We start from the raw sequence: 27420 nt of genomic DNA on the forward strand, positions 1-27420 counted from the left end.
ATGCTTATTATGGCGTTGTCTGCACTAACCAGCCGTGTGCATTCCTCAAAACACTGAAGGACTTGACACATGTCTTGTACCTTCGACCACTGCACACCTGACAACTCCATGTCTGCCATCCTACTGCCTGCCCGTGTATGTGTATCCTCCCACAAATACATAACAGCACGCCTCTGTTCGCACAGTCTCTGAAGCATGTGCAGTGTTGAGTTCCACCTTGTTGCAACGTCGATGATTAGGCGATGCTGGGGAAGGTTCAAAGACCGCTGATAGTTCTGCATATGGCTGGAGTGTACGGGCGAACGGCGGATATGCGAGCAAAGTCTGCGCACTTTGAGGAGCAGGTCGGATAACCCCGGATAACTTTTCAGGAAGCACTGCACCACCAGGTTTAAGGTGTGAGCCAGGCAAGGAATGTGTTTCAGTTGGGAAAGGGCTATGGCAGCTATGAAATTCCTTCCGTTATCACTCACTACCTTGCCTGCCTCAAGATGTACAGTGCCCAGCCATGACTGAGTTTCGTTCTGCAAGAACTCGGACAGAACTTCTGCGGTGTGTCTGTTGTCGCCCAAACACTTCATTGCCAATACAGCCTGCTGACGCTTGCCAGTAGCTGCCCCATAATGGGACACCTGGTGTGCAACAGTGGCAGCTGCGGATGGAGTGGTTGTGCGACTGCAGTCTGTGGACGAGCTCTCGCTTCTGCAGGAGGATGAGGAGGAGGAGGGGGGGCGAACGGCTACAGCCAACTGTTTCCTGGACCATGGGCTAGGCAGAACTGTCCCAATATTGCTGTCCCCTGTGGACCCTGCATCCACCACATTCACCCAGTGTGCCATGATGGACACGTAACGTCCCTGGCCATGCCTACTGGTCCATGCATCTGTTGTCAGGTGCACCTTTGTGCTCACAGATTGCTTGAGTGCATGGACGATGCGCTCTTTAACAGGCTGGTGGAGGGCTGGGATGGCTTTTCTCAAAAAGAAGTGTCGACTGGGTAGCTCGTAGCGTGGTACAGCATAGTCCACCAGGGCTTTGAAAGCTTCGCTTTCAACTAACCGGTAGGGCATCATCTCTAACGAGATTAGTCTAGCAATGTGGGCGTTCAAACCCTGTGTACGCAGATGCGAGGATGAGTACTTCCTTTTTCTAACGAGAGTCTCATGTAGGGTGAGCTGGACTGGAGAGCTGGAGATCGTGGAACTAGCGGGGGTGCCGGTGGACATGGCAGACTGAGAGACGGTTGGAGACGGTATTCTTGCCGGTGCCCTACATGCAGTGTTTCCTACTATGAAACTGGTGATTCCATAACTGCTTTGGCCTGGCAACGAAACCTGCACAGATAATGCAGGTTAGGGTTGAGCAACCTTTACTTTTATAGGATCGGGTCGGGTTTCACGACACCCGACTTTTTCAAAAGCCAGGTCGAGTGAAATCGGCCGATCCTATAAAAAAGTCGGGGTCGGGGTCGGCCAAAACTCGAAACCCAATGCAGTGCATTGGGTTTCCAATGGTTCCCAGGGTCTGAAGGAGCGGAAACTCTCCTTCAGGCCCTGGCATCCATATTTAAGTGTAAAATAAAGAATTAAAATAAAAAATTTCGCTATACTTACCCTCTGACGCGCCCTGGTACCAACCGGGAACCTTCCTTCCTTCGAATCAGCGCTTGCAGGACCTTGCGGTGACGTCGCGGTGACGTCGCGGCTTGTGATTGGTCGCGCGGCTGCCCATGTGACTGCTCGCGCGACCAATCACAAGCCGCGACGTCACCACGACGTCACGCAAGGTCCTGCAAGCGCTGATTCTTAGGAAGGAAGGCTGCCGGAAAGAAGCAGGGCGCGTCCGAGGGTGAGTATATTCCTATTAGGTATATACTCACCCTCGGACGCGCCCTGCTTCTTTCCGGCAGCCTTCCTTCCTAAGAATCAGCGCTTGCAGGACCTTGCGTGACGTTGCGGTGACGTCGCGGCTTGTGATTGGTCGCGCGACCAATCACAAGCCGTGACGTCACCGCAAGGTCCTGCAAGTGCTGATTCAAAGGAAGGAAGGTTCCCGGTTAGTACCAGGGCGCGTCAGAGGGTAAGTATAGCGACATTTTTTATTTTAATTCTTTATTTTACATTAAATATGGATTCCGATACCGATTTCTGATATTGCAAACATATCGGAAATCGGGATCGGAATTCCGATACCACATTCAGAAGATCGCCGACTTCATGGCCGACCCCACACAGGGGTCGGGTCGGGTTTCATGAAACCCGGCTTTGCCAAAAGTCGGCGACTTCTGAAAGTGGCCGACCCGTTTCGCTCAACCCTAATGCAGGTGGTGTGGGAAATGGTGGCCTTACAGTGACGGAAGGGATGTAGCGTTGCTGACTAGCTTCATTGGCCGAGGGTGCTACAACCTTAAGGGACGTTTGGTAGTTAGTCCACGCTTGCAAATGCATGGTGGTTAAATGTTTATGCATGCAGCTTGTATTTAGACTTTTCAGATTCTGACCTCTGCTTAAGGTAGTTGAACATTTTTGACAGATGACTTTGCACTGATCATTTGGATGTTGTTTAAAAAAATGCCAGACTGCACTCTTTCTACCATCGGATACCTTTTCAGGCATTGCAGATTGAGCTTCTTTAACCGGATGGCCAACTGGTTTTGGCTTTGCCACGCGTTTTGGGCCAGATACGGGCCCGGCAGATGGAACCTGTTGCGATGTTGATGCCTGCTACGGCCCCTCCTCCTCCGCTTCAGAACTACTGCCGCCTGCACCCTGTTCCCCCAATGGCTGCCAATCGGGGTCAACAACTGGGTCATCTATGACCTCCTCTTCTATCTCGTGTGCAACTTCGTCTGTGTCACCGTGTAAGCCGGTGGTATAGCGTTCGTGACGGGGCACCATAGTCTCATCAGGGTCTGATTCTGGATCAGTACACTGCGAGGGCAATGTTTTGGTCTGAGTCAAAGGAACAGCATAATAATCTGGCTGTGGCTGTGCATCTGTGCACTTAACTGTTTCACTTTCTAACCCAGGAACGGTATGTGTAAAGAGCTCCATGGAGTAACCCGTTGTGTTGCCTGACGCATCCTTCTCTGTTGTTGTTTTTGCTGAAGAGGACAAGGAAGCGACTTGTCGCTGACCGTGAACATCCACTAACGACGCGCTGCTTTTACATTTACCAGTTTCAGAAGAGGAGGCAAAAGAGCTAGAGGCTGAGTCAGCAAGGAAAGCCAAAACTTGCTCTTGCTGCTCCGGCTTTAAAAGCGTTTTTCCTACTCCCAGAAAAGGGAGCGTTCGAGGCCTTGTGTAGCCAGACGACAAACCTGGCTCCACAACTCGAGACTTAGGTGCTATATTGCTTTTCCCACAACCACCTGATGCTCCACCACCACTACCATCATTACCAGCTGGCAATGACCGCCCACGGCCACGACCTCTTCCACCAGACTTCCTCATTGTTTGCAAAACGTAACCAAAGTAACAGTATTTGTTACTGTAAAACAACTTACAAGGTGAACTAAAACTTCTGTTGGATTTATATATCCCTTTATAGGTGGGTGAGACTGCAAGGAAAATCAGGCACAATGTTACACACTATGTTTTCTGTGGCACAAAATGAGAGAGATGCCACACACGCAGGACTGTCACTCAAGCACAAATGGCAATATTAATCTCCCACTAATTTTTTTTTTTAAGGGAGAATTAAAAAAAAATAAAAAAATAAAACAGTATTATAGACACTAGGCTTTCTGTGCAGCACAATTTGAGAGAGATGGCACACACGACTGGCACTCAAGCACAAATGCCAATATTAATCTCCCACTATTTTTTGGTTTCTGGGAGAATTATCAAGAAATCAGGCCCAGTATTACACACTAGGCTTTCTGTGCCCCAAAATTTGAGAGAGATGGCACACACAGGACTGGCACTCAAGCAGAAATGCCAATAATAATCTCCCACTATTTTTTGGCTTCTGGGAGAATTATCAAGAAATCAGGCCCAGTATTACACACTAGGCTTTCTGTGCCCCACAATTTGAGAGAGATGGCACACACAGGACTGGCACTCAAGCAGAAATGGCAATCTTAATCTCCCACTATTTTTTTTGGGGGGGGGGGGAGAATTTAAAAAAAAAACAAAAAACAGTATTATAGACACTAGGCTTTCTGTGCCCCACAATTTGAGAGAGATGGCACACACGACTGGCACTCAAGCACAAATGCCAATATTAATCTCCCACTATTTTTTTTTTAAGGGAGAATTAACCCCCCCCTAAAAAAAAAAAAAGAAAACATTATTATAGACACTAGGCTTTCTGTGCCCCAAAATTTGAGAGGGATGGCACACACAGGACTGGCAATCAAGCAGAAATGCCAATCTTAATCTCCCACTATTTTTTGGTTTCTGGGAGAATTATCAAGAAATCAGGCCCAGTATTACACACTAGGCTTTCTGTGCCCCAAAATTTGAGAGAGATGGCACACACAGGACTGGCACTCAAGCAGAAATGCCAATATTAATCTCCCACTATTTGTTTTTTTTAGGGAGAATTTTAAAAAAAAACAGTATTATAGACACTAGGCTTTCTGTGCCCCACAATTTGAGAGAGATGGCACACACAGGACTGGCACTCAAGCAGAAATGCCAATATTAATCTCCCACTATTTTTTGGTTTCTGGGAGAATTATCAAGAAATCAGGCCCAGTATTACACACTAGGCTTTCTGTGCCCCAAAATTTGAGAGAGATGGCACACACAGGACTGGCACTCAAGCAGAAATGCCAATATTAATCTCCCACTATTTTTTGATTTCTGGGAGAATTATCAAGAAATCAGGCCCAGTATTACACACTAGGCTTTCTGTGCCCCAAAATTTGAGAGAGATGGCACACACAGGACTGGCACTCAAGCAGAAATGACAATCTTAATCTCCCACTATTTTTTTTGGGGGGGGGGAGAATTTAAAAAACAAGAAAAACAGTATTATAGACACTAGGCTTTCTGTGCCCCACAATTTGAGAGAGATGGCACACACAACTGGCACTCAAGCACAAATGCCAATATTAATCTCCCACTTTTTTTTTCTTAAGGGAGAATTAAAACCCCCCCAAAAAATACAACAGTATTATAGACACTAGGCTTTCTATGCAGCACAATTTGAGAGAGATGGCACACACGACTGGCACTCAAGCACAAATGCCAATATTAATCTCCCACTATCTTTTGGTTTCTGGGAGAATTATCAAGAAATCAGGCCCAGTATTACACACTAGGCTTTCTGTGCCCCAAAATTTGAGAGAGATGGCACACACAGGACTGGCACTCAAGCAGAAATGCCAATCTTAATCTCCCACTATTTTTTTTTAGGGAGAATTAAAAAAAAAAAAAAACTATTATAGACACTAGGCTTTCTGTGCCCCACAATTTGAGAGAGATGGCACACACGACTGGCACTCAAGCAAAAATGCCAATATTAATCTCCCACTATTTTTTTTTTTCAGGGAGAATTAAAAAAAAAAAAAAAACAGTTTTAGACACTAGGCTTTCTGTGCCTCACAATTTGAGAGAGATGGCACACACGACTGGCACTCAAGCACAAATGCCAATATTAATCTCCCACTATTTTTTTTTTTCAGGGAGAATTAAAAGAACAAAACAAAAAAAAAAGGAACTGTCCTACAATTACTATCTCCCTGCAGTAATCTCAGCAAGGTATGGCAGGCAGCAATAACAAGGAGTGGACTGCTCCACAAATTAAATCAAAAGTGTGGACAAACAAACAAGATAGCTGTGCAGAAAGGAAGGAACAACAGGATTTGTGCTTTGAAAAAAGCAGTTGGTTTGCACAGCGGCGTACACACAGCAATGCAGCTATCAGGGAGCCTTCTAGGGCAGCCCAATGAGCTACAGCGCTGAGGAAAAAAAAATGTAGCCTCCACTGTCCCTGCAAACAAAAGGTGGTGTTGGACAGTGGAAATCGCTACAGCACAAGCGGTTTCGGGGTTAATGGACCCTGCCTAATGCTATCCCTGCTTCTGACAAAGCGGCAGCAACCTCTCCCTATGCTCAGATCAGCAGCAGTAAGATAGCGGTCAGCGGGAATGCCCCTTTATAGCCCCTGTGACACCGCAGACAGCAAGCCAATCACTGCAATGCCCTTCTCTAAGATGGTGGGGACCAGGACCTATGTCATCACGCTGCCCACACTCTGCGTCCACCTTCATTGGCTGAGAAATGGCGCTTTTTGCATCATTGAAACACGACTTTGGCGCGAAAGTCGCGTACTGCATGGCTGACTCCACACAGGGATCGGGTTGGGTTTCATGAAACCCGACTTTGCCAAAAGTCAGCGACTTATGAAAATGAACGACCCGTTTCGCTCAACCCTAGTGACATCATCAGAATCTCTCACCTCTCCAGTAAGCCGGAAGAGGATCTCTAGGGTGAGGTGTAATATCCTCTCCGCCATCTTGTCTATGTCCATATCCATCTTTGATGGGTAAATCAGGAAAGTTCTCTTTTGTAGAAGATCTTCACTGAGAGGATCGGATATTGTAGAGACCTGAATGAGAAGATGAGCCGATGTAACATCATAAGAATCCTGTGTAATAATACAATTACTGGAGATAATAAGGGAAACATATGAGGAGATTTATTATTTTACAGTATTTAGTTTCCTTCTTTACATCTACTAATAAATCCTATATATTTAGGCCACAGACAACAAGCAGTTTCCTCCTCGGAGTCGGCAGCTGAATATGTTTCTCATAGACTCATCTTCCATAACGCTAATTCTCGTCTCATTTACCGACCCTGGAATCGGCATTAGTAATACTGCAGGAGATATTCATTACACGCGACATGAGAAATAACTACTTCATGATGAGGACGACATCTTCATCTTCTACTACGGCTCTAGAGTCATATTTGGCCAGAGTCGGTCACTGACTCCATCACCACCGGCCTCTATATGAAGGTTTACCATCTTCCCCGCACTGTAATCTTCTATCACGTTAGATCTCAGCTCTGATTCACACACAGAAGTTTGAGGCTTTTATAAGAGACTAGATGGTGGCCCGATTCTAACGTATTGGGTATTCTAGAATATGTAGGTGGTATATAGCGCAGGCTACGTACTATATTGCACAGTGACCTAGTATATAACATAGCTACATAGTATATAACATAGCCACGTAGTATATTGCACAGCTATGTAGTATATTGGTCAGCGACGTAGTGAGGCCAATGTCTCCATGTACAGGGCTTCTTTCTCGGGATATGATGGGTTTTCTTTGGTACTTTCCCCCCATTAGAATGGACACCTGTGGATATTGGGGTCTTTCACTGCTACAGTCCTGGAGGGATTTACTCTGTAAAGTGGATGTTGGACAAATATCACCATCAATTACCATCAGACTGAAGGAACATCGCTCCTCTATTCGGCTCTATGGATCTAGGATGAAATCCACTGCGGCCCCTGCAAGAAAAGAATGAGAAAGAGCAGAAGTTGGGTGAGACCACCGTGGCCTGAGATTTCTATGGCTGCTCTGTGCCGTGGAGGCCTCTGATCATGTGACCCCTGACTCCTCCCCTCCTGTGACCTCATCACAGGTCCTGTGCACACAGAACAGCTGTAGAAATCTCAGGCTATGGTGGTCTCACCCCTCTTCTGCTCTTTCTCATTCTTTTCTTGCAGGGGCCGCAGTGGATTTCATCCTAGATCCATAGAGCCGAATAGAGGAGCGATGTTCCTTCAGTCTGATGGTAATTGATGGTGATATTTGTCCAACATCCACTTTACCGAGTAAATCCCTCCAGGACTGTAGCAGGAAAAGACCCCAATATCCACCGGTGTCCCTTCTAATGGGGGGAAAGTACCAAAGAAAACCCATCATCTTCCGAGAAAGAAGCCCTGTACATGGAGACATCGGCCTCATAGTTCTCCTGTCTTGTTCTTACCAACAATCTCTTATAAAAGCCTCAAACTTCTGTGTGTGAATCAGAGCTGAGATCTAACGTGATAGAAGATTACAGTGCGGGGAAGACGGAAAACCTTCATATAGAGGCCGGTGGTGATGGAGTCAGTGACCGACTCTGGCCAAATATGTTTCTGTCGTCCTCATCATGAAGTAGTTATTTCTCCTGTCACGTGTAAGGCTTCTTTCACACTTCCGTTTTTACAATCTGCACAGGATCTGTCAAAATCTTGAAAAGAAGGATCCTGTGAAGATTGTAAAAAATGGGTGCACTGGGCCCCGTTTTTCTGACGGACCCGACGAGGCTATGTGCACCTGTTGTGTATGCATCTTTGCAGCGGTTTTCCGCTGCGAAAATGTGTACACAACACAACCCAGGAAAAAAATAATAAAAAAAATTTAAAAATCACAATATTCGTGCCTTCCGGCGTCCCGCGCAGCGTTACCGATGCTCATGATGCTCCTGGAAGCTGGCGTTCCCAGTAATGCCTTGAGTGCAGTGACCTCTGATGACATTGCGGTCTTGCATCGGTAATGCTGCGGGGGATGCTGGAAGGTGAAAATATTGCGTTTCTTTTTTATTATTATTTTTAACAATACATCTTGTTACTATTGATGCTGCATAGGCAGCATCAATGGTAAAAAGAGTGAGAGTGCGAGCAAGAGAGAATTTCTCTGACTGGAAATTCTTCCACGCATGCTCAATTTCAAAAGATGGCATCCTTTACTGGATTCCTGCTTTTGACAGTCAGCAACGGATCCTACATCCATAGGCTTCCATTGTAGCCAACGACAGACAGGGCAGGATCCGTCGCTGAGAGATTGTTCCGACGTACAAAAAAAAAACATTCCTCTGTGCGTTGTCCCCGCCCGATGGACAGCAATTTTCGGACGGATGAAACGGATGGTAAAAATTTGCTGGATCCTGTCTTTTCAAAAATCGATGGATTTCGATGGGAGCTAAAATACGGAAATGTGAAAGAGGTTTATGAATATGCTGTATTACTAATGCCGATTCCAGGGTCGGTAAATGAGACGAGAATTAGCGTTATGGAAGATGAGTCTATGAGAAACGTATTCAGCTGCCGACTCCGAGGAAGAAACTGCTTGTTGTCTGTGGCCTAAATATATAGGATTTATTAGTAGATGTAAAGAAGGAAACTAAATACTGTAAAATAATAAATCTCCTCATATGTTTCCCTCATTATCTCCAGTAATTGTATTATTACAGAATTCTTATGATGTTACATCGGCTCATCTTCTCATTCAGGTCTCTACAATATCGGATCCTCTCAGTGAAGATCTTCTACAAAAGAGAATTTTCCTGATTTACCCATCAAAGATGGATATGGACAGAGACAAGATGGCGGAGAGGATATTACACCTCACCCTAGAGATCCTCTACCGGCTTACTGGAGAGGTGAGAGATTCTGATGACGTCACATTACATCATTCTTATCTATGGGAATAACAGATGGACAGAACTGGAGAGGTGAGGACTCTGGAAATGTCTGTAGTGAGATTTATTAATGTGTCTCTCCATTACCAGGATTACACAGTGGTGAAGAAGACCTCTAGTGATCGCTGTCAGGACCCTGTGTCTGAGGGATGGGGAAGACCCCTGAGCCCAATGACAGGGCCTCCACCTCACCCCCTGATCCATGAGGACATCAATAATAATAATAATAATAATTTTTATTTATATAGCGCCAACATATTCCGCAGCGCTTTACAAATTATAGAGGGGACTTATACAGACAATAGACATTACAGCATAACAGAAATACAGTTCAAAACAGATACCAGGAGGAATGAGGGCCCTGCTCGCAAGCTTACAGACTATGAGGAAAAGGGGAGACACGAGAGGTGGATGGTAACAATTGCTTTAGTTATTCGGACCGGCTATAGTGTAAGGCTCGGGTGTTCATGTAAAGCTGCATGAACCAGTTAACTGCCTAAGTATGTAACAGTACAGACACAGAGGGCTATTAACTGCATAAAGTGAATGAGAACATGATGCGAGGAACCTGTTTTTTTTTTATTTTTTTTATATATATATATAAATAGGCCACACAGGGATCGTTAGGTTAATGCATTGAGGCGGTAGGCCAGTCTGAACAAGTGAGTTTTTAGGGTACGCTTAAAACTGTGGGGATTAGGGATTAATCGTATTAACCTAGGTAGTGCATTCCAAAGAATCGGCGCAGCACGTGTAAAGTCTTGGAGACGGGAGTGGGAGGTTCTGATTATTGAGGATGCTAACCTGAGGTCATTAGCGGAGCGAAGGGCACGGGTAGGGTGGTAGACTGAGACCAGAGAGGAGATGTAGGGTGGTGCAGAACCATGGAGTGCTTTGTGGATGAGGGTAATAGTTTTGTACTGGATTCTGGAGTGGATGGGTAGCCAGTGTAATGACTGGCACAAGGTAGAGGCATCGATGTAACGGTTGGTGAGGAATATGATCCTGGCAGCAGCATTCAGGACAGATTGGAGTGGGGAAAGTTTGGTAAGAGGGAGGCCGATTAGTAGAGAGTTACAATAGTCCAAACGAGAATGAATAAGTGAAACAGTAAGAGATTTTGCAGAGTCGAAAGTAAGAAAAGGGCGAATTCTAGAAATGTTTTTGAGATGCAGGTAAGAAGAGCGAGCCAGTGATCGAATGTGGGGGGTGAATGAAAGGTCAGAATCAAGGATGACCCCAAGGCAGCGGGCATGTTGCTTTGGAGTAATGGTGGAACCGCACACGGAGATGGCAATGTCAGGCAAAGGTAGGTTAGTAGAGGGAGAGAACACGAGGAGTTCAGTTTTTGACAGGTTTAGTTTCAGATAGAGGGAGGACATGATGTTAGAGACAGCGGTAAGACAATCACTGGTGTTTTCTAAAAAGTTCGGCGTGACAACAGGAGAAGAGGTGTATAATTGGGTGTCATCAGCATATAGATGGTACTGGAAACCAAATCTACTGATTGACCATCAATGACCAGAAGATCCTAGAACTCATCTACAAGATGATTGAGCTGCTGACTGGAGAGGTGACAGTGCTGGGAATGCTGGGACATTATACAGTAACACTATGAAGGGATCGGGGGGTGACGGTATCATTGTATGTGTCAGGTTCCTATAAGGTGTCAGGATTTCGCTGTCTATTTCTCCATGGAGGAGTGGGAGTATTTAGAAGGACACAGAGATCTGTACAAGAATGTCATAATGGAGGTTCGCCAGCCCCTCACATCTCCAGGTAATAGACAGGACTAAATACACACGGCCTATAATTATCTGTATGTAAAGAATGAATTGTCTCTGTATGTGTTTCCTCCAGATCTTTCCAGTAAGAGGACACCAGAGAGATGTCCCCGTCCTCTTCTTCCACAGGACTGTAACCAAGAAGATCCCAATGTTTCTCAGAATCATCAGGTAGATGGAGATAAGGTGTCATCAGAACTCAGACATGTCAGTTTATTTCTGGTCCCGGAAAAACCAATACCGGAGATATCAGTGTCCGTGTGTGTAATACTCGAGGCACACGTGTGGCAACCGTGTGCTGCCTCAGTACCACACAGACTGCTGCCCTGGAAGAAGTGTTACTGTAAGTGCTGTTGTTAGAGAAGGGATTTCCAACCTACTCAGGTGTTCTGTTTATTAGGTACCTACGCAATGAAGCAATAATCAGAGAGACACAAGCTCGTTGTCTGTCCAAATAGTCTCTGCTCCTTTATTTTTAGGGCTGGGCTTATAAAGGCCCAAGATCAAAAGGAAATGTAGAGTTACATAATAAATTGGCACAAATGAATGTCTTATACAATAAGTTGTAAAAAAACACCCTGGGATAAAAGATGGATGAGGAGAGTTGTTGTGCATGTCTGCGGTTTTATTAGATTTGGGCTGAACATTCTGGATTTTGAGAAATTCTGACCACTGCTATGTGGAATGTAACGGGAAACTGTTCACAAGGAGAGACAGATGATAACATCTTATGCAATACTTTGTTTTTCGGCTATTTTCTGATATTTAACAAAATGAAGATTAACCTCTTCTTTAACAATTCCCCTCTTTTTATCATCTGATCTACCTTGCCCTAGCTGATCCCTTCCTGTTACTCAGGTCTGCAAGATAACCCTACTTCACGAAATACATGGCTTATCCGTCTATATCATGGGATACCGACATGCTGTGTATCCATTCAAATTATACTGGTGGGTCAGACCTTCTGTTCCTTCTAACCCTATTTCTATTAAGGGATTATAATAAGGGGATGATATAGATAAATTTTTATGACAGAGAAATATAGACATTTATATTAATATATTAAAATATGTGTTAGAAAATAGAATATAGTTTTTGTTTGTTAGTATAATTCATAGAGTCCATATTGTCAATGAGTCTTTGTAAGTTCTCTGTGGGCTCTTTGTCTTTTATCAGACCTTTGGTCTTCTGAAATACAATCCCCAAGTCTACTGAAGTTTGCTTGTTGCAGAATATGCATTCAGGTTGGAGTGCAGTTATTGAGGTAGTCATCACTTGGGGTTACTTTCTTATCATGGTAGTCATCACTTGGGGTTACTTTCTTATCATGGTAGTCATCACTTGGGGTTACTTTCTTATCATGGTAGTCATCACTTGGGTTTACTTTATTATCAAGGTAGTCATCACTTGAGTTTGCCTTATCTCAGAGTCAGTATCGATTTTAGCTTTACGTTTACCTGGAAAACATTTGCAATTAGAACTGAGAATTTTCTTTATTACATAACAAATAACTTTATCATCACTCTAATGATTAGTATCACTAAAACTGCTTGAATTACACCCGATATCCATCCATCTATTCGTTTGAACTGGTTCACAGGCTTTATCCATAAGAGCCATTCAGGGAGGGGTGAATTAGCTTTTCGCACCCTTTCCCTTTATCATTTCAAGTTTCTATTCTATATCAGGAGTAACTCTCATTAGTCCGGAAGGATCTATATAGCGGCCACAGGCAGGTCCTACCACCTGACAGAAGCCTCCTTGAGAGGCTGTGAGATAATTATGTACTATAGAATGATGATTAATAATAAATATAAGCTGTTTCATGTAGGCTGATTCAATATTTAGAGCATCAAATAAATAATCAATTATACTATCAAAAATGTCACCCTAATCGATACATACCAGCACATATTCATAGATGCCTACCTCTAGAAGCTGTATGAAATTAATTTGAGGTAGCTGGAGCAGGTACAATGGTCAGGCGGTGCACTTTTCCCACATTTAGGCATACACAGACTACGCATCCCTATAGGAATCTAGCAGCAGCACAATGGAATTCTGGGGTCACCCAATTAGCTTTTACCTGACTTACCATTGCGTCTTTAGACTGATGCACCAGTCCATGAGAGAGAGCGCCCATCATGGGGAACAGTGCCCTACGAAGGCAGTACCTACTGTCCGCTCTCCTCAGTCCATCTTCTTCATTCGCACATGAGTGCCATTGCCATCCTTCCTTTTCTGCTGCGGAGGCCTGATCTACAGGCTCTGGAGTAGTTGTAGGTCCATCCCCTGGACACCTGTACAGTGTATATTTCTGCAGGGAGAGGTAGTAGTGCAGCAGCTTTTGCCGCAATGTCAGCTCGGTGATTACCTTCAGCTTCTCTAGTGCGCTCCTTAGTATGAGCCGGCACTTTAATTATTGCAACTCTCTTGGGCAGTTCCAGTGCTCTCAGAAGCTGAGCTACCAACTCTGCTTTTTTTAATGGGTTTACCAGAAGAACCAATAAACTTTCTGCTCCTCCACATGGGACCGCAGTCATGGAAAATGCCGAATGCGTGGCACTATCAGTAAATGCTCTGCCATTATACATGCCTCAGCGAGTGCTTTCGATTCAGCTTCCTGAGCAGACATCCTAGAACGTATAGCTTCACTTTTTACCACCTCATGTTGATCAACTATTGCACAATCTCTATGAGGTACTATGTCTTTGAAAAAAAAAACACTGTTATCCATTTACATAAAGCTCTAGATTTACATTAGGGATTGGTGGCTCTTGCATATTGGCAAGTATTTGTGTTAAAACAGTACACCCATAACATGTCCCCCCGGATTTATGACAGTACAAACGGAAAGGGAGGTCATAACTTGGGATTCCTAGTGCTGGGGCTGAGGGAATGGCTTCCCTCCGGTCCCTAAACCCCTCTTTTGCTTCTGTGGTCAGTTGGTATGGCTGACCCTTGTTTCACATTGACAACACATCAAATAGAGGGGGCATGATTTGTGATGCAGAGGGAATCCATTCTGTACAGTAGCTGATCAGCCCTAGGGATGTTCCAGTGTACTTACGGAAGTGGGCACAATTGCTTAGCTTACGGACTTTTACCCATTCAGAGACCTAAGAAAACCACTTTTTCCTCTTTTTTTTTTTTTTAAGATTAGCAAAGAATCTATTTTGATTAGACATACCCGGTTGCTCTCTGCTCAGGAGATAATGTCTAACACACACCGGTACAGTACCTGGCTTGAATTTGATGGATACTTGTGTTATCCTTAACAAACCAACACCTCTCTTATCCTTTACCCATACTGCAGCTGTTTGCTCGATCATTTGCTGAATGTCCTCATCTTTGTCAATTTGCAGTTTTTCATCATGTAGCTAAATTAGCGACATCATAGTGGAGAGGGTTGCTCCAGACAATGGGCCTGTAACAGTAATACTTTTCTTCCAAACAATTAATTGCATTCATTGCACTCAGGATATCAGCACCTATCAAGCTTAGGACATTTATCTGAGACCATCAATTGGGCGCACCAGTCTGTGGTCCGTGCTATTCACACATTCTTGGGTTCTGTTTTATGCAAGGGATGGACTGCCCCGTCTGTCCCTACACCCTGGACTGTTTTCCCTGTCATGAATCGTTGTGGCATATCCATTTTCTTATATCAGTACGACTCGCCCATGTATCAATCAGGCATTATAATTGTGTGAAAGTGATTGCCATCCTGTGGGGACCACTATTTTTGTTTGCTCTTCTCTTGGCGAACTCCAGCCATCTTTCCTTTTCTCTCCCCCTGTTCCCATGTGATATATACCTGTCCCCTGCATCGCAGTTTTCACAGCATTATTAAATACATCCGGAGGTATATTCACCATAACATGGGAAGGGACTGATTGAGTGTAGCATAGATACATTCTGGCCTCACTCTTCTCTTAATCCTGTCAGGAACATATTTTTAAGAAACCTAGCTTCCCTAAATTCTTCAGGTCATAATCATGATCTGTGAGACTGCGAACGCTGCTGTACAACTAGCATAAAATCTGTCAATAGGCTCCTCTGAACCCTGAAATACTTCTGGTAATCCTGAAGCTAAGTCCTCTGTCTGCTTTCTGGCAACCACAAGTAACCTGGCTAGAAATTACTGTCCCGACTCCCTAGTTTTCTTGTCTGCTGGTATCTCCTGTATTATGGCATTTATGGCATTCACCTGAACTGCTTTTAGTTTCTCAGCTAGCGGCACCCCATCAGAGATGCAGCATAATGGTTCCAAATCATTCCACGCAGCCTCATAGCTATCAGCTGTACCCTTCATGGCTTTATAAAACTCTAGGGGATATTTATACGGGTCTGGGAAACTATTCGCCATGGCAAGTTGCTCCATGGTGTATACTAATCAGTGGTATCTATCTTTGCGTTTTCCTCTCCAATCTCCTGTGGTTTGTTAGTGGTCTGTGTTATTACAGGGAGGGCTATTGCAGTGTCACCCCTCTCAGTCATAGCGCAGAAGTCACATTGGGTTTTTCCTTTATCTTATGGCTTGTTACATTTATTACAGATCCAGGTAGTGGATCCCATGGCTCTTTTATCCCTCTGCCTTTCCTGTTGATTGCCTGCGTGTACTGGGGGTTGTGGGTGCGTGTGACTACTTTCTGTAGCCCCACCAACCCTTCACTGGACTGGTCACCCTCTATACACCTCCATTCGCTGTCTACTCTGCTTTATTGTCACCCGGAGGAGGTGTAGGGGTAATCTGTAAGTGAAACCTGTCCTCACTTCCTTAGGTAAGGGCTTCCTGCTGCTGTCTAGGACTATTTACTGGAGTGGAAAAACTATCCGGGGATCCTTTTGACAGCCTAGGGTATTGGTTTGTAGTTAAATACCCCGGAGGGGAAGCCTCACAAGCTGGATATGCTAACTGTACCTGCCCTGGCACTGGCATCCACCCTCCTCCCATCACAGACATCCATGGTGCCCCTTGCTGGAGAAGGGGCTGCTGGCAGATCACCGGAGCTTGCACCCCAATGAGAGATGGGAATGAAGGGGTGGATCTGAAACTAGGTAAATAAGGTTTTGTACTAGCCACAGAGGTTGAGGCTGGGGACTCAGAGAAGCCCGAGCTAGGGATCATTCCTTTTTCCCACATAGACTCATTCTTCCCTGGGCTGATCTTAGAGGGGACAGGGCTCTCCCTCCCTCCTGCTGCAGGGGCGGGTTGTGTCTGCGCTTGCTGAATTTGTGAAGGAGGGGCTGCCTGTTCCGACGGGGGCGAAGCTGCAGATTTCTTTACATACATCCTGCTTCTCAATTGTGCTTCATCACCATCATCCTCATCATCCTTCTCAGTATTAAAATACAGATCATGTCATTCAGAGGTTCTGATCCATACTGCAACTCAGTGGCGTAGGAAGGGGGGTGCGGGGGGGGCGGTCCGCCCCGGGCGGCACAATGCGGGGGGCGGCCGGCGCTGCAGGAGAAGAAAAAAAAAAAAAAGACGCCCCTTTAAATCTTCGGGCGGCGCCGTCCACCGCCACGACCAGGGCCAGCTCCCCCCACCCCCGGGTCCCGCCCCCGCCCCATACTCACCTCTCCTGGTTCCTGCGGCGCTGGCAGCTGCAGCGTCCTCTGACTCTGCGACGTCTCAGAGCAGAGGGCGTGATGACGTCACTACTGTGCGCGCCGCTCTGCCTCTCTGTCCTGAGCGTCGCAGAGCCGGAGAGACGCTGACTGGCTGCACCGGACCTGCGCTAGGAACGGGAGAGGTGAGGATTTTACTTTTTTTTTTTTTTCTTTATGTCTGACTGTCTGGGGCTGGGGCAATGCTGGACACACTGGGGCAATACTGGAGACCATGGGGCAGATTGCTGGACACACTGGGGCAATACATGAGACCATGGGGCAGATTGCTGGACACACTGGGGCAATACATGAGACCATGGGGCAGATTGCTGGACACACTGGGGCAATACATGAGACCATGGGGCAGATTGCTGGACACACTGGGGCAATACAGGAGACTATGGGGCAGATTGCTGGACACACTGGGGCAATACTGGAGACCATGGGGCAGATTGCTGGACACACTGGGGCAATACAGGAGACCATGTGGCAGAATGCTGGACACACTGGGGCAATACAGGAGACCATGTGGCAGAATGCTGGACACACTGGGGCAATACAGGAGACCATGGGGCAGATTGCTGGACACACTGGGGCAATACAGGAGACCATGGGGCAGATTGCTGGACACACTGGGGCAATACTGGAGACCATGGGGCAGAATGCTGGACACACTGGGGCAATACAGGAGACCATGGGGCAGATTGCTGGACACACTGGGGCAATACTGGAGACCCTGGGGCAGATTTCTGGACACATTGAGGCAATGCTGGAGACCCTGGGGCAGACTTCTGGACACACTGGGGCAATGCTGGACACTGGGGCAGATTGCTGGACACACTGGGGGTAATATGCTGGACACACTGGGGCAATGCTGGACACTGGGGGTAATATGCTGGACACACTGGGGCAGACTGCTGGACACACTGGGGAAAGGCTGGACACTGGGGCAGATTGCTGGACACACTGGGGGCAGTGCTGGACATACTGGGGCAGATTGCTGGACACACTGGGGGTAATATGCTGGACACACTGGGGCAGATTGCTGGACAACATGGGGGTAATATGCTGGACACACTGGGGCAGATTGCTGGACAACATGGGGGTAATATGCTGGACACACTGGGGGCAGGACTTGAGGCATGGGCAGAATGTAGATACGGGGCATGATTGGAGACACGGGGCAGGATTGGATCATGGGGCAGGACGGATACGATGGAGGCTGGTTGGGCAGGATGTGGAGATCATATGGGGTAGAATGGATACTCATGAGGGCAGGATGCGAGAACATATGGCTGGAGCCAGGAATGAGAAACGGGGCCAGGGTGGGGAATATTATTACCATAGGGGCTAATTAAGGGATATTATTACTGCAGTGATGTATTTATTTTATTTTTTGAGTATACTGTTTTAAATGGGGGGCGGTCCTGTTACTGTGCAGAGTGATACTATATCACCTTTTTTTCTTCATGTGATGTAATGTAAAAGTTGTGAAAAATTAAGTAATGTGTTCTGCAAGCGGAGCTCGAGATAACTGTGTTATTTCCTGCAGAAACGAGTCCTGGCTGGAAGGAATGATGGCGGTCTGTGCTGGATGAAAGATGAAGGACTTCACCTAGAGACGTCACTGGTGAGTCAGTGTTACCTATACACTGACACTATACACTGTATACTATATAGAGGTCCTGTGTATAATGTCACCAGTGATCTCTGTATTACCTCTACACAGACACTGCATACTAAGTACAGATCTCCTGTGAATACTGGCACTTATGGTGATAGTATTGTGGGTTTTTTTTTATTACTGATCAGTATTGTAGTATTCAGTCACTATGTGGTGGTAATATGTGGTCTGGAAATGGTGTTGTGGTATTTGTCCCTTGTATGTAGTATTATTCGGTCACTATGTGGCCTGGTCATGGTGTGGTGGTATTAAGTCACAGGTGTGGCATGTGGGGGTGACACCATTAGGCCCAGTTTAAGTTCTACAAAACAGGAAAACCGTTTTTGGTAACCTTTGTGTGTATTGAGCGGGGGGGAGGGGGGGGCGCCAAACTCGGGAACAGCCCCGGGTGGCAAAAGCTCTAGCTACGCCTCTGCTGCAACTTGCATCCCATAGTCATAGTTATCAGTCTATGTGGCATGCTTCTTACATAAATGCTTCCATCTCTCAGCATCCAAACATCCATTCCTTGGCATTCCTGCCTTTTCCAGAACTATTAGCGGTATCCTTATCTGCTTTATTTCCCACCAGGTCCTTTATCTTATATCTCGGATCCGTAATCTATCCTGACCTGGTTAATGTATCACCCATAACAGCTGTCAAAGGTAGCGACCCCTATCTTCAGCCCTGTTATGTATAAGCTGGATCCCACTGGTCTACTATTATAGCCAGCAATCCTGCTTCCAAAGCAATAAGCTGAACCGCAACTCTGTTATGTCCTGATGCTGATGCACACTGTCCTGAAAAAGTAGATCACTATGAACAATGCAGTTCCAACCACAAGCGCTGTATACTCCTCATACATCTGGATCTGAGTCCTCACTAGACTCTGAATATGCAAGGTCTATTCCTGAATCCACTCCGGGTTCAATAAGATAATATTCGTCCATGACATTATCTTTCCACCTTGGCATATACCATCTAGAGTCTAATATATCCACCCAGCTTCTGATCAATCCATGAGGTTGCGTTACTATATGACAAGAGTATTCTCTGCGCCTAAACTGGTGAACTGCCCATAGACACTTTTCACACAGCATGTGCTGCACCCATGGGAAGCATTTGTCTGATTTTTCAATTACATCCATACACACATTACGTCTGTACTTTCTCGCTCCTCACATTTTATCAAAATGATCTAGTGCCAATGCACAAAAACATAAATCACATAAGAAAACATAAGAATGAAGCAATACCAGCAAGCAAAAAAGAAAAGGGCACACAGCAACAAGTGACAGCAAAAAGTACAGCCAAGAAGCAACGAAGAGTGGTGGTGGTGGGAGACTCACTACTGAGAGGCACCGAAGCAGCCATCTGCAGACCGGACATAACTGCAAGAGAAGTATGCTGCCTTCCAGGTGCGATGATCAAGGATGTGACCGATAGGATACCAAAGCTCTTCAGCTCCAAGGACGTCCACCCATTTCTTCTGATACATGTTGGCACCAATGACACGGCAAGGAAGGACCTACCGACAATCTGCAAGGACTTTGAAGAGTTGGGGAAGAAAGTAAAGGAACTGGATGCACAGGTAGTTTTTTCTTCTATCCTTCCAGTAGACGGGCATGGCACCAGGAGATGGAACAGGATCCTTGATGCAAACAACTGGCTAAGACGATGGTGCAGACAACAAGGATTTGGATTCCTGGACCACGGTGTGAATTACTGGTATGATGGACTCCTCGCCAGAGACGGACTACACCTCAACAAACCTGGGAAACACACATTCGCCAGAAGACTCGCTACACTCATCAGGAGGGCGTTAAACTAGAAGAAGAGGGGACGGGAAGAAAAACATTAGACTCGAACAAAGACGACCCAGGAAAACATACTCAGAAGGGAGGTAAGAACATTTCTAAAACAATCCACAGTGAGGAGATTGGAACAAAACAAAATCCTCTAAACTGCATGCTCGCAAACGCCAGAAGCCTGACAAACAAGATGGAAGAACTAGAAGCAGAAATATCTACAGGTAACTTTGACATAGTGGGAATAACCGAGACATGGTTAGATGAAAGCTATGACTGGGCAGTTAACTTACAGGGTTACAGTCTGTTTAGAAAGGATCGTAAAAATCGGAGAGGAGGAGGGGTTTGTCTCTATGTAAAGTCTTGTCTAAAGTCCACATTAAGGGAGAATATTAGCGAAGGGAATGAGGATGTCGAGTCCATATGGGTTGAAATTCATGGAGGGAAAAATGGTAACAAAATTCTCATTGGGGTCTGTTACAAACCCCCAAATATAACAGAAAGCATGGAAAGTCTACTTCTAAAGCAGATAGATGAAGCTGCAACCCATAATGAGGTCCTGGTTATGGGGGACTTTAACTACCCGGATATTAACTGGGAAACAGAAACCTGTGAAACCCATAAAGGCAACAGGTTTCTGCTAATAACCAAGAAAAATTATCTTTCACAATTGGTGCAGAATCCAACCAGAGGAGCAGCACTTTTAGACCTAATACTATCTAATAGACCTGACAGAATAACAAATCTGCAGGTGGTTGGGCATTTAGGAAATAGCGACCACAATATTGTGCAGTTTCACCTGTCTTTCACTAGGGGGACTTGTCAGGGAGTCACAAAAACATTGAACTTTAGGAAGGCAAAGTTTGAACAGCTTAGAGATGCCCTTAATCTGGTAGACTGGGACAATATCCTCAGAAATAAGAATACAGATAATAAATGGGAAATGTTTAAGAACATCCTAAATAGGCAGTGTAAGCGGTTTATACCTTGTGGGAATAAAAGGACTAGAAATAGGAAAAACCCAATGTGGCTAAACAAAGAAGTAAGACAGGCAATTAACAGTAAAAAGAAAGCATTTGCACTACTAAAGCAGGATGGCACCATTGAAGCTCTAAAAAACTATAGGGAGAAAAATACTTTATCTAAAAAACTAATTAAAGCTGCCAAAAAGGAAACAGAGAAGCACATTGCTAAGGAGAGTAAAACTAATCCCAAACTGTTCTTCAACTATATCAATAGTAAAAGAATAAAAACTGAAAATGTAGGCCCCTTAAAAAATAGTGAGGAAAGAATGGTTGTAGATGACGAGGAAAAAGCTAACATATTAAACACCTTCTTCTCCACGGTATTCACGGTGGAAAATGAAATGCTAGGTGAAATCCCAAGAAACAATGAAAACCCTATATTAAGGGTCACCAATCTAACCCAAGAAGAGGTGCGAAACCGGCTAAATAAGATTAAAATAGATAAATCTCCGGGTCCGGATGGCATACACCCACGAGTACTAAGAGAACTAAGTAATGTAATAGATAAACCATTATTTCTTATTTTTAGTGACTCTATAGCGACAGGGTCTGTTCCGCAGGACTGGCGCATAGCAAATGTGGTGCCAATATTCAAAAAGGGCTCTAAAAGTGAACCTGGAAATTATAGGCCAGTAAGTCTAACCTCTATTGTTGGTAAAATATTTGAAGGGTTTCTGAGGGATGTTATTCTGGATTATCTCAATGAGAATAACTGTTTAACTCCATATCAGCATGGGTTTATGAGAAATCGCTCCTGTCAAACCAATCTAATCAGTTTTTATGAAGAGGTAAGCTATAGACTGGACCACGGTGAGTCATTGGACGTGGTATATCTCGATTTTTCCAAAGCGTTTGATACCGTGCCGCACAAGAGGTTGGTACACAAAATGAGAATGCTTGGTCTGGGGGAAAATGTGTGTAAATGGGTTAGTAACTGGCTTAGTGATAGAAAGCAGAGGGTGGTTATAAATGGTATAGTCTCTAACTGGGTCGCTGTAACGCCGCAGGGGAGTTCGGTGAGTACATGATCTACTGTTGCTTACTATTCGTTGTATTTGTACACGCGTCAGTAATATTTTTTAAAATATTTTCCAGGCTTCTTCAAGTGAGGAGGAAGCGAACCAGCAGGAGCAGCGACCTCGAGGCCAAGCTGTGGTGGCAAGACGGCGAGTAAGTATTTTTTCAAACAACATTAGGAGTGTTTTTTTTTTTTTTAGTTATTTATTTTATTTTTGTGTGGGGGGGAAGCTATTTTTATGTATCTTGCAAACATTAATGTTTTTCAATTATTCTAGGTTTCAAAACGGGGCCAAGATGAGGGGATTGATGTTGATCTCATGGTCACCTGTATCCAAGAGCGAGGCCCGTTGTGGGACAGCCATGACCCCCGGCACGCGGACCAGGTGGTGTTAAGGCGTATGTGGACTGAGGTGGCCAAATCGCTGTGGGATGGCTTTGACATCCACGGACAAAGCAAACTTTGGTAAGTATTGCTGAAACACCGCTCTGACCCATCAGCCCAGGATAACACAACCGTGTGTGATGTGATCAACTCCTGCAAGTTTGTTTCATCGCACACGGTTGTGTTATCATTTCAAAATGTTCAATCTCTAACCTTTTTTTTTTTGTTGGCTTTTTTACAGTCAAAAAATTGAAGACAAGATGGCGTTCCATGAAGGACCGTTTCAATCGGGGCCTGCGGAAGGAGGAGGAACAGGCTTGAAGTGGTGCTGCTGCGGCAAGGACATCAATGTATAAGTACACACGACTTCTACAGTTCCTGAGACCGGTCCTTGCCCACTGAGAGTAAGTATTTAGTATTATTCCAACACATCGGGTAGTGTACAACATGCATGTTCACGTAGTATATTGGCCAGCCACGTAGTATATTGCCCAGCCATTTAGTATATTGGCCAGTGACGTAGTATACAGCACAGAGCCACATAGTATATTGCCCAGCCACGTACAATATTTCATAGTGGCGTAGCATATTCCCCATCCAGGTTTGTCACCGTTTTTTTGAAAAAAAAATAAAAAAATTTTTTCCATGGGAGACCTTCTAGTCCACGGCAGGTTCCGTTCCCAGGGTTGGTCTGATCTCAGGACCTGTGATGACGTCTCGGTCACATGACTGTGACGTCATGGCAGGTCCGGCGATAAGCGTAAACCATGGCAGCTGTCGCAAACGGCTACGGAGGGTGAGTATAGCATGGTAATTTTTAAAATCAAATGTGTTACATTTTTTCTATAGATGCGGCATAAGTTTAGACAAGTCCACAGGTCACACTGGTATTATGTAACATACACGTGCCGCGTAGGCAATAATTGATATAGATAATCTTGTGAAAGTGACCAGTGCGCTGTGGAAAATTTAGTGGAAAACCCACTCACCAAGGGATAGGTACAGCCATAGCCAGTATATGGATAGAAGTAAGATATAACACCACACAGGAAGTCTATATAAAAAACGCCTTTATTAAATACAAATGGCAAAATATATGTATATTTTAAATATATAAAAATTACGTACAAGAACAAAAATTTATATTTACCGAGAATACAAATAAAAAAATAATAAAAATAAAATATATATATGTAAAAAAATTTTTTGGAATAGACCAACTAGCTGACCCCAACAGTAACCACATATAGGACCGAGGGTGTGGCTCCCCTACAATGTATATAACCCAGGCAAAAGATCTGTATTTTATAGTAAAAAAGTGCTGAGTGGAATAAACGGCACAACAAATTCCTGTATATATATGCCAGACTGCACAGACCAAAGTGCAACGTGCCAAAAATATATAAGACAAAATGGGGGTAAAAACACTAATATATCATGTAGTGAACATTACTAAGGTGCAAAGGATGTGCAAAAATTGTTCCAAGACAGGTGATGAACAATCATACAGAAGTGGTCTATCTGGTCTGACTCCCTACCATGATGTTAGTACATAAGACAATAAAAGTGCCATAGTGCAATATAACCAGTAAGGCAGGAAAAGTGCCCAATAAGGTATCAAGTTAATACGAGCAGAGATGCTGCTGACTCTCTCTTACAGGTGGGGGCAATAGAGGCCACTCAAGTCCACAGATGGCCAAGAGAACCGCAGCAGCCAGAAAGATCCTAGCATGGAAAATACCAACAGGGGGAGCACACTATACCTCAATGAATAGGTCGGGTCAGCGGGGTCAGCCGAGTCCTCATACAAACGCGCCCCGACGCGCGTTTCGGATATTGATCCTTCGTCAGGGGGGTTGCTATTGAGGCGCAAGAGCGCCGATTATATAGTGTCCCTCTAACTAGCGCCACGGCCCAGGTGTAGGCGGCGCATGCGCGGTCCCTTCGATCCGGCACTTCCGCAGTCCACGTCATGCCGCCGGACGTACGGGGGCAGAGTACCCGACGTCACCATAGCAGCAAAGACGCGGAACGGCCGAGTCCCTTCACGCCGACCGGGCATGCGCACCACCAGAGGCCGCGTCTAGATAGATCTGGAGACGCTTAGAGGTAATAACTAAGGGGTAAGGTCTCGCAATAGACTGCCATCAATATAATACAGGGGAGGAAAATCCGGGGGAATATAATATAATGAAGATGGACATGTGGAAATCTATCATATATTGAGTAAAAGAAACATATGTAGAGAAAAAAAGAAATTATACAAAAAAATCTTAATTGACCCCAGATGTAAACAAACATTGAATAAAGAAACAATAATAAATGAAAATACAAAAGGATCTTAATTAACCCCAGATGCGCCAGGACGGCAAACCACCCAAGGAGATGTACAAAAAGATAAACTGTCCAGTGATCCAAAGACCATAACTATACAAGAAAGATGCATGGTAAATTGCAAAACGATGTAGTACATATAACAATCATACTGGCCGATATGCCAAATAGATATATAGATATGCGGCTAAATAGGATATGATGACGTATATATCGCTATGAGATCAATATAAATCACAACCTTTTATCACCATATATAATACATCTAAATATATTTTATGACAGAGCCATCCTACAGGTCCAGAGATGATCAAACTTCTCCAGAGAAGACTTCTCCAGTAGCGAAGAATCAAGATGAATTACATGGTCAGGTAAGTGGAACACTGAAGAGAAGAAAAATGAAAATCATTAATAAAGTGAAAAAGTAAACAAAATTAAAAAGACACTAAGTAAGGGGACATAAATAAGATAAAAAGGATAATAAAATATACAGTAGTAAAATATACAATAGTATAAACACAATAGCCAAAGATTAAAATAAGATATACCGTATATACTCGAGTATAAGCCGAGATTTTCAGCCCATTTTTTTGGGCTGAAAGTCCCCCTCTTGGCTTATACTCGAGTCATATACCCGGGTGTCAGCAGGGGAGGGAGAGCGGGGGCTGTGTAATCATACTTACCTGCTCCCAGCGCGGTCCCTGCAGTCCCTGGCTTCTCCGGCGCTGCAGATTCTTCCTGCACTGAGCGGTCACATGGCACCGCTCATTACAGAAATGAATAGGCAGCTCCACCCCCATAGGGGAGGAGCCGCATATTCATTGCTGTAAATGATCGGTGCCATGTGACCGCTCAATTACAGGAAGAAGCTGCAGCGCCGGAGAAGCCAGGGACTGCAGGGACCGCGCCGCAGCAGGTAAGGGGAGCGCAGCGCTATAATTACCTGCTCCTCGCTCCGGCTCCGTCTGCAGCGTCCTCTAGCAATGACGCTCAGGTTAGAGGGCGCTGTGACGTAGTCAGTGCGCGCCCTCTGCTGAGCGTCAGTGCTGGAGACGGAGCCGCAGAGGAGCAGGTAATTATTGAAAGCGCCGGCGTCCTGAGAAGAGAGGTGAGTATGTGATTTTTTTTTTTTTTTATGGCAGCACCAGCAGCATTCTAAGGAGCACCTATGGGGCCATAAAGGTGCAGAGCATATATGGGGCACAGCACTATAAGGAGCACCTATGGGGCCATAAAGGTGCAGAGCATATAAGGGGCACAGCATTATAAGGAGCACCTATGGGGCCATAAAGGTGCAGAGCATATAAGGGGCACAGCATTATAAGGAGCACCTATGGGGCCATAAAGGTGCAGAGCATATATGGGGCACAGCATTATAAGGAGCATCTATGGGGCCATAAAGGTGCAGAGCATATAAGGGGCACAGCATTATAAGGGGCACCTATGGGGCCATAAAGGTGCAGAGCATATATGGGGCACAGCATTATAAGGAGCACCTATGGGGCCATAAAGGTGCAGAGCATAAATGGGGCACAGCATTATAAGGAGCATCTATGGGGCCATAAAGGTGCAGAGCATATATGGGGCACAGCATTATAAGGAGCACCTATGGGGCCATAAAGGTGCAGAGCATAAATGGGGCACAGCATTATAAGGAGCACCTATGGGGCCATAAAGGTGCAGAGCATATATGGGGCACAGCATTATAAGGAGCACCTATGGGGCCATAAAGGTGCAGAGCATAAATGGGGCACAGCATTATAAGGAGCACCTATGGGGCCATAAAGGTGCAGAGCATAAATGGGGCACAGCATTATAAGGAGCACCTATGGGGCCATAAAGGTGCAGAGCATATATGGGGCACAGCATTATAAGGAGCACCTATGGGGCCATAAAGGTGCAGAGCATATATGGGGCACAGCATTATAAGGAGCATCTATGGGGCCATAAAGGTGCAGAGCATATATGGGGCACAGCATTATAAGGAGCACCTATGGGGCCATAAAGGTGCAGAGCATATAAGGGGCACAGCATTATAAGGAGCACCTATGGGGCCATAAAGGTGCAGAGCATATATGGGGCGCAGCATTATAAGGAGCATCTATGGGGCCATAAAGGTGCAGAGCATATATGGGGCGCAGCATTATAAGGAGCATCTATGGGGCCATAAAGGTGCAGAGCATAAATGGGGCGCAGCATTATAAGGAGCACCTATGGGGCCATAAAGGTGCAGAGCATATATGGGGCGCAGCATTATAAGGAGCACCTATGGGGCCATAAAGGTGCAGAGCATAAATGGGGCACAGCATTATAAGGAGCACCTATGGGGCCATAAAGGTGCAGAGCATATATGG

The 27420-nt window shown here is 45.2% G+C and overlaps 1 protein-coding gene across 2 annotated transcripts in view; it reads right to left on the minus strand.

Annotated features, from left to right (window-relative positions):
• LOC138662900 (oocyte zinc finger protein XlCOF22-like) overlaps window positions 1-27420 on the minus strand; it is a 115964-nt gene that overhangs the window by 67485 nt on the left and 21059 nt on the right. The window contains exons 1-2 of one of the 2 annotated variants that reach the window (XM_069748896.1): window positions 7406-7570; window positions 6409-6558 (exon numbers count right to left, since the gene is read on the minus strand). The exons of the other annotated variant lie outside the window; for it this stretch is intronic. Of the exons in view, the coding sequence (XP_069604997.1) occupies window positions 6409-6558; window positions 7406-7408 (153 nt within the window). The 5' untranslated portion in view covers window positions 7409-7570. Of the gene's footprint in view, window positions 1-6408; window positions 6559-7405; window positions 7571-27420 lie in introns of those variants that run through there. 2 annotated transcript variants of the gene reach the window in all.

This window comes from Ranitomeya imitator, chromosome 2, assembly GCF_032444005.1.
Source record: "Ranitomeya imitator isolate aRanImi1 chromosome 2, aRanImi1.pri, whole genome shotgun sequence".
Taxonomy (NCBI): domain Eukaryota; kingdom Metazoa; phylum Chordata; class Amphibia; order Anura; family Dendrobatidae; genus Ranitomeya; species Ranitomeya imitator.